This window comes from Leptopilina heterotoma, unplaced genomic scaffold (assembly GCF_015476425.1).
Source record: "Leptopilina heterotoma isolate Lh14 unplaced genomic scaffold, ASM1547642v1 Lhet_1471, whole genome shotgun sequence".
Taxonomy (NCBI): domain Eukaryota; kingdom Metazoa; phylum Arthropoda; class Insecta; order Hymenoptera; family Figitidae; genus Leptopilina; species Leptopilina heterotoma.
This window is the reverse complement of record NW_025110865.1, coordinates 32,741-41,560: the sequence shown is the minus strand read 5'-3', so window position 1 is coordinate 41,560 and position 8,820 is coordinate 32,741. Positions and strand designations below refer to the sequence as shown.

The 8,820-nt window shown below is 33.8% G+C and overlaps 1 protein-coding gene across 1 annotated transcript; it reads right to left on the bottom strand.

Annotated features, from left to right (window-relative positions):
- Positions 1–2,512: 2,512 nt before the first annotated feature.
- LOC122498336 (tigger transposable element-derived protein 1-like) lies at positions 2,513–4,305 on the bottom strand. Its single transcript, XM_043606019.1, has 2 exons — positions 4,120–4,305; positions 2,513–4,060 (listed from the first exon to the last, which is right to left on the bottom strand). The coding sequence occupies exons 1-2, from the start codon at positions 4,303–4,305 to the stop codon at positions 2,513–2,515; spliced, it is 1,734 nt and encodes a 577-aa protein (XP_043461954.1).
- Between the last annotated feature and the right edge of the window lie 4,515 nt (positions 4,306–8,820).

Below are 8,820 nucleotides of genomic sequence, written 5' to 3'. Positions count from 1 at the left end.
CAATTTTGCGAACGAGGAAATTTTAATTTTCAGGAGTAGGAAAGAATTCTTAGCCCATTGGACGTTGCAGTTTTGCTGACTCTAAAATGCATCGACAGTTTTTCCTGGGAACGGAAATGACTGAAATTTGATATTTTTCTGTTTTTAAATGAAACTAATTTCATTTCATCAATTTCTTTTTGTGCAATAAAATTTATAATGGTTGTTTAAATTAATTAACAACCATACAGTTGTAAATGTGGTAACAATTGTACAAATTTATGTAATTGTTGAATATATATATATATATATATATATATATATATATAATTTTTTTTTTTGCATCCTTGATCCCAAAATTATGGTTTGATCAATCAGGGTTCCTAAAATCAACCAATTTTGGTGGTTGAGCAACCCTGGCGTAGAGTCAGGTTGTCAAACGCACGTGCGTTTGTTGTTATGCTGCAACGTGGCTTGTGGGCCCGAGGGAAAGGGGAAGGTTTCATGGGAGGAGAACAGCGAGCAGAGGCAAGTGTATGGAAGATGTGTTGGTGCCTGTGGCTGAGAACTTGCATGTCGGTGTGAGTTACATTCACGAACGGAGTCTACGAGAGTGTCGGTGTATATGATGTGCCGAGAGACCATGCGTGTATGCGTCATCGTAGCCACTTTAGCATATATATATATATATATATATATATATATATATATATAAATTTCCCATAAAATATATCAACCTTTTTGTATTATAACGGGTGTCTTACTATTATTCTAATTATTTGAGAAATTACTATTAATTTTATTACTCTGATTAAGGTTATTTTATTTCAAGAATTTACTTTTGTTTATCTCAGGATTAACTAATTAAATAAAACACACGTTACTTTGTTGTTTGAATTAATGCCCGAACGCCAGAGATATTTTATGGAAAAATATTCAAACCTAAAATTTAATTGATTTTACGCTAGCTCAATCTTTTCAAGGAGAGCGCGGGGTAAGAGAAATCACCAGTTAGTTTGTTTTCGTTTTTGATTTAATCACAAGAAATTACAGGTCCAGACGGGACCTGTTCAAAAGTTACAAAAATGACATGTCGTGAAACAAAGAAAATTGACACACTTTAAATTTAAATCGATTGTTCGTCAGGAGACAACACATTCAATTACTAAGAGACTCACCGGAGATACGCCGACGTCCCCTCATTGTCCCACGGCTCATCCTCTCAGCACAAGGCACAAACAAGTAATTAATTTATTAATTTTAATTAAAGAGTGGTCTACTGCGACCTGTCAATTTCAAACGCCAAAACGAGAATGCATTAAATGGCCGACGGGGACGCCAAAGTCGACGCGCATCTCTCCTTCGTGGTGAGTCTCACGCGCACTTGTTACAAAGATTTTCCGATGGTAATCGTTGCGCGCCAGTCAGTAATTAGGTAATTTACCGACTGTCGAGAAGAGTTCATAAAAGTTCGTTTAGTCTCCGCGAGGGGCACTGCACGACGACGACTGGTTCGCAAGATGGCTGCGGCCAGTGTTATGACAGCTGATGTCCCCACCGATGGATATTAATAAATAATAAAATAATAATAATTAATATGACCGGCATTTATTTCCAGTAATAAGTCAGGAAACATTTCCCATGTTGGACGAATACGGAGCAATATCTCGGCAGTAATCCGGGCGTTGAGAAGTCAAGAACTCGCGGTGTTAAGTTTTACATGAAAGAATATCGAAGTATCAGTTTTCTTATGTTTACAATAATTGTGTTGACCAGCGATCTGACGGTTCGCTATTTTACAGGTTTGAAACTATGCATTTTGCGAAAGTGGATAAATAAGAGAATAATTCTCGGAAGGAGAAAATAAATGTTGATTCTCGATTTGACGTGAATAAGAAAAGATTAGAATTCAATTATTGACAAAATTTATTAATTTGTACGCGGCGAATAAAATGCCGCGTTACAGTATTAATGTGTATAGTGTAACCCTGTATGTAAAAATTTAACTTTATATAGAGTAGAAGGGGGTAATGTAGTGCACTTTTCTTTCGAAGACTCCTGTGGTCGCAATTTTCAACCAATTTTGATCAATAAGGACTCGTTGGAAAGACAATGTTTCTAGCTACATTTATGGTGTACATTATTTTTTTGTAGATGTTGATGGAGCTTTGCTATATCCAAAAAACTGAAGGTACTTTTTTTCGACATACTAAAATTTGGGGGGCAATGTAGTGCACCACTTTATTAGTGAAATAAAAACCAGAGAATATATTATAAACGATTTTATTTTATTAGATATAATATTAGGAACATAAGAAACTTAAAAAACTATAAACTAGTAGTGATGCCCACGAGACGAGGCGAAAAAAAAAAAACGAGACGAGACGAGACGAGACGAGACTTTGCATGGTATCATCTCGTCTCGTGGACATCACTATAAACTAGAGATTTCTTTGGTCATGTGTTAGATAAAACTTAAAGAAAACTGAAAAAATTTACAAAAAGAAAAAGAGATTGTAAAACAAATTATTTTTTAACGGCGACGCTTTGTTTGGTATTTCAAAATCACTTCGTCATCTTCCTCGTCTTTTGGAACCTTAGCAACACAGGGACGGCCGCGTTTACGTTTTGGTTCAATCTTGATTATTGCTTCTTTATTTGTTTTCTCAGCAGCTTTTTGTCGCTTTAACAACTCTTTATCAAATTTTCTTTCTGCAGCTAACTTCTTCTTGACAGATAGGGCGTCTTTTTTTTTAGCAACTTCCTCTTGTTCAACACGAATGGTCTCAATCATCTCTGGATCAATCAGAATGGCAGCCTTACGACGCTTGCGACCACGATTGCTTTCTTTTCGGGCTTCAGCTTTCGGTAACGGCCGAATAACTTCAACTGAGATTTGGTTGACATCAACTTGCATAGGTTCTTGATTTAAAGGACTCATCGGATTCGAAATTGATGGCTCTTGAATTACTGGTTCAAGCGGTAGCGTAGGTGACATGGGATGAGACAATGATGCTTTGTCTACGTTTTCGTACGGGCGATCAGTCACAGTTGAGGCCAAGAAATCATCTTCTGTAAAAATGTTCCTGTTAAATGGCCAAATTCCCGTTGCTCTGAATCCACTAATAATATTCACCGACGAGGCACCTTTGAGGATTGGCTCTGTAGCCAGTTCAGCGACATTTTCAATTGCAATTGGAACACTGGGATGATTAAACATCCAGGCATTGCATTGGTTTGCGTAATATGATTTTAAAGGTCCGAAAACACCTCGATCTAGTGGCTGTAGTTTGTGACTGGTGTGTGGAGGCAGCGTCAACAGGTCAATATTATTCTGCTTACAAAACTCCAATGCTTCAATGGTCATATGCGATTCATGATTATCGAGAATAAGCAAAGTCCTTTTGGTGCTTGCTTTAATTGCATGTTGTTTGAAATGAAGTAAAAATTTACAGAAAGTGTTAGCAGTCTGCCAACCTGATCCATTCGCAACACCCTTTGCATCCTCATTGCTGTGCAGGAGGAATTTATCTTTCATATTAACCCGTGGAAAGACGAAAAATGGTGGAATTTTTTCGCCGGCGGCAGAAACAGCCATTGTGAGAGTCACGTTGGTACCGCGTTCACCTGAACTGATAGCTGATACACATCTCTGACCTTTTTGAGCTATAACGTATTTCGTTTTATGCACAGTATTTAGCCCTGTTTCATCCATATTCCACACTGTCGCCGCTGTGTATTGATGTGATTGCCGGATTTTTTCGTACAAATCAAAAAACTCTTGAACGATGTGAGCATTGAACGCAATCGCTCGACCAAGCGATGTTGATACTGGACAACGTAAAGTCAACTTGGGATGTCGTTTCATAAAACCTTCAGTCCAATCTCTACTAGCAGCTGGTTTTTCATCATTTTTTGGAAACCAACTTGCAGGAATTTTTTTAATAGATTTGGCTGCCTTCAGTCTCTGTGCAAATTGAAAAGCAAGTGTTCGAAGTTGATGAATCGAAAGGCCGTAAAACAATTTAGCGGACTTCAACAAATATTCTTCGAGCTGCTGTTCTTGTTCGCAGTTGAATACCTAAAATGTGAATGCCGATATAAAAATGATCTATAAAATTACTCCACACAATTACTTACTCGTTGAGCCATATGTGCTTCACTTTTTGTTTTACATCCTTTTAATCGTTGGCGCAAAGTTTGTAGTGGGATTCCGAAACGTTTTGCTGCGCCTCGCACACTGTAACCTTCTCGGACAAATTCTATCGCTAGATTAATTTTATTGTCATCTGGTTTCATTGTAATTCGTTCACGATATCGCACCATTTCGCTAAAAACAAGAAGAATAACTTAGCATACAGTTATCATTGACTAATAATAACGAATAACTCTCTATTTCAAAAAATGAATAGTAGGGGAATGTAAGGTATCGTGGCGTGTAAGGTATGGTGGCGGACTTGTCAAATCTGGCATGTAACGTCACATCTGAAGCGCTTTATCACTATGGTCGATGTCTTTTATCGTGATGACATTTTATATGCCGTAGTATTAATGATCAAACGCGTGTTTTGTACTTTAAGTGATTTTGAATAAAAAAGTAGTGAAAAAAAGAAAAAAAGTTTTATTGTTTATGTGTGTTAACAGTGCCAGAGTGAAGATTTTTTGAAAATTGAGTCTGGTAAATGTATGGAACGTATTGTTTAGACCTTGGACAACAGTTTTTTGTGTTTTACATTTTTCTCAATTCGCACTGTATAAAAGTAACACCATCATATTTTCATCAATAGCTTGTAAGGTATGATGGCGCAATTTTTGTAACGTACAGTGGCGGATCATTTTTTGCACGAGTTTCAATTGTCTTTGCATTTTTTGTGTACTAATGCCTCTTGTGCTCCAACGCAACAATTCTCGAATATGTGACACTTGCGGTCTTTTCTTATTCTAGTTGCGTTAAAACAGTGACCAGCTACTTTACATGTCCAAATTCTAACCATAACTGAAGTGAAACTTTTTTTTCTATAATGTAAAATCATCAATTTTTTCTCTTTTTGTTATTTTTCATCATTTCTAGTAGTTTTAATAAATAATTTTAACATCTACATAATAATTTAGTTAAATACACCAAATGCGCCACCATACGTTACAACTTTCAAAAATAAAAAAAATCAGTTTTTTGCGCCAAGAGCTGTAAAATTTCACTGAATTTAAATTTTAACAGCTGCTTCTGACAGAAATATGCTTAATAGATGTCAGCAACTGCCTGCTTTTGAAATTTTGAAAAATATTGTTTTTTGAGAGAGAGAGACGCAAAAAAGAAAGTGTCCGCCACAATACCTTACACTCCCCTAGCTTTAAAAAAATTATAGGTTGGGTTTTCTTCTTTTGTCATAAAAAATCTTATGCTTAAAAAATTACAAAAAGCAAACATGGTTAAATAATACATATTTACGGTACTCTGTATAATTGCACTACATTGCCCCCAACCCCGTGCACTACAATGCCCCCAAGCACTCTCTTCACGTTGACTTCAATATCTCAATAAAAACAAAAGTAAACGTCAAAACAATACTAAATTTGTGTTCAGCAGTAAATTTTACATGGAAAAATGACTTACCTGATACTAGTTTAACGAGCCTTATATTTTCTTCAAGTCACTAAAAAAACGGAAATATGGTATTGAAATCTAGTGTTTTTGAAGTGACGCCACAACTTCTTTTACAAGAAGCACAATAAAGCCAAAATGTTATACATTACTATACTTTGATACTATGAACCTACCATACCGACGGCAGGTAATTCAATTCATTCGTTTAGTCGGTAAAGCCAGTGCACTACATTACCCCCTGCACTACATTACCCCCTTCTACTCTATGTCTTTAAAAAAAAATTTTTTTTTTAATTATTAATTTTTTTTTACTTTTTCTATCTTCTCTTTCCTTCTAAGAATAAAGAGAAAGAATCCCACCGCTGCCACCAGTTTGTTAGAGTCGAATTTGAAAAATTAAATTAATTAATTTGATAATATCAATTTAAAAAAAAAAACTTTAACAAGGGGATCCCACATACCGACAATGCAGATCAAAAATGGTTAAAAATCTGCAACGACCGTTTCTTGGAAAATATAAGATATTATTACCTATAAATTTGGAAAACTCATTTTTTATCATGAATACACAGGATGAGTATTTTATTTGTTGTAATTATTAAAAAAAATATATTGTTAGAAAATTAAATATGGTCAGTTTCCAAGAGCCCAAACTGCAACGACCTTTTCTTGAAAACAACAAAACAAAATAATTTTTCCATTTAGCAAACTTAATTTTAATAAAAAATTCACATAATAAGATTCATTACATATGAAAACAACAATAAAAAACTTTAATTTATGTAAACTGTTTTGTATAGCAATTTACAACAAGAAGAACACATGTGACAGCTTTTAGTAGTTCATAGAACCAAGAGATGGCGCCAAAGGTTCCAAAACTGACAAATTTTGATTATTTTTAGCTTTAAATTAACAACAATAAAATATAATGTTCTCTTTTTGAGTAAAAATTCATTAGTGATGAAAGACACACAATGAGAGAGATTTATTTTGTTCAAATTGTTAAAGAAAAGTTAATGCTAGTAAATTAAATATCAAGTGCCACTGAACAGCTGTCACATATACACTTTACAAAAAATAAAGTTTTTATTTATTCCTGAATGGCAAATGAGTCTCATCCTCCGTATTTTCCTACAAAATTAAATTTCCTAAATGGAAAAATTATTTTGTTTCGTTGTTTTCGAGAAATGGTCGTTGCAGTTTGAGCTAGTAGTCAAAGATGTGTTACAGGGAAACTGCCCATATTTAACTTTCTAACAATAATTTTTTTCAAATAATTACAACAAATAAAATACTCATCCTGTGTATTCATGATAAAAAAAAAGTTTTCCAAATTTATAGGTAATAATATTTTATATTTTCCAAGAAACGGTCGTTGCAGATTTTTAATCATTTTAGATCTGCAATGTCGATAAGTGGGATCCCCTTAACGTGTCCTTCGGACAAATAATTTGTAAAGGGTAGTGGATTCTTCCTTCTTCTTGGTTATTAGTTCAACCAAGGGGTGAGAATCCTATCCCTTGAATTTGGAGAAGATAGGTTAATTGAAATTTAAAAAAACAAGATTAAGTTTAAATATAATGATAAGATATATTTTACTCAAAAATCCCTATTACAGATATGCTAACTGTTGAGTGAGTCGTAGGAGTAGATGTGTGTATGTGTGTGAATGAGTTCAAGAGAATGTGTTACGAAATGCGATACGTTTTACTCACTACTTGGAATTTCTACCTTGAAATGTTAATCCAAATTAATGAATGCCTCTTCTCTCTGTTTTTTCTGGCATAAACTTCCGAAAATTGATGAATATCAAATCTAGGGTCACTAGATTGATATTTCTTAGTTCACCTTTTTATTCCTTTGGAAAGAGCACGAAATTTAAAGACCGAACCTCGTAAGGAAAGGTTGTCTTAATAAATGTTTATATATATATATATATATGGGACGTTTCACGTTAAGTGTGCCACCCCGTTGGCCAAAATTGAGAGTTTCCTAAAAAATTGGTTATACCCAAAAGTTATTCATATATATAGGTACTTTCGAAAAATATGTGGCCTTTTGAAAAATCCAATATGGCGGCTCCAATATAACCTATAAATGTATCTTAATTAAAAAAAAGCGGCCTAAAAGTGCTAATAAAAAGGGATTGAATGAGGAGATCACCTATGAATTGGGGGTAAAATTAGCACAAGGATACATATTTTGTATTCTATAAGCAAAAACGTTAATTTGATATCGAATTTCAGAAAATAAATATGGCGGATCCAATATGGCGGACAGAAAAATTTTAAAATGCATCGGATTTGCTTGAAAGTTGTTACTCAGGGGTTTTTGGGGTCGCTGATGCCGAATCTGATGTTTATTTTCAGAAATTCAAAATGGCGGATCCAATATGGCGGACAAAATTTTTTTTAATTCATCAGATTTGATTGAAAGTTGTTTCTCGGGGGTTTTTGGGGTCGCTGATGCCGAATCTGATGTTTATTTTCAGAAATTCAAAATGGCGGATCCAATATGGCGGACAAAATTTTTTTTAATTCATCAGATTTGATTGAAAGTTGTTTCTCGGGGGTTTTTGGGGTCGCTGATGCCGAATCTGATGTTAATTTTCAAAAATTTAGAATAGCGGATCCAATTTGGCGGACAAAATTTTTTTTAATTTATCAGATTTGGTTCAAAGTTGTTACTCGGGGGTTTATGGGGTCGCTGATACTGAATCTGATGTCGATTTTCAGAAAGTTTTATATGGTGCGTTAAAAAAATGCTTTTTCCTAAGTTTTTCTTGTGTTCGGCTTTACACATAATAAAAAATAAAGATACTTCCTCTATGAGGAAGGAAAAATTTAAAAACATTAATTACTTCATCCTCCAATTGTTTTAATAATTATCTAATTAAGTTATTATTGATATTTATTAATTTTTTTACGGTGCGCCTCGAAAAATTTATTTATTTAATGAATAAAGAATTTTTGTGAAATGGTTATCTCAATAATTATTCAAATAAATATTTTTTTAACTGTAATTTGTCATTCATATTACTTATTTATTATTATTTGTTCAGTAAATTGTAGATTTGAAAATACGCATTTTCTATGTGTAATTAGAAAAAATTTAACAATTAATTGTTTAATTATATGATTATTAAACAGTTGCTGAAATATCGATTTGACATTTATAACTTTTATCGGTCATTATAATTAGCTTTATAAATTGCAAAATTAGATAAATACTACATC

Coding starts and splice junctions, on each gene's coding strand:
- LOC122498336 (XM_043606019.1), bottom strand. CDS start 4,305: ATGGTGCGATATCGTGAACGAATTACAATGAAACCAGATGACAATAAA. Junction 4,061..4,119: donor AAGCACATATGGCTCAACGA/GTAAGTAATTGT, acceptor TTCACATTTTAG/GTATTCAACTGCGAACAAGA.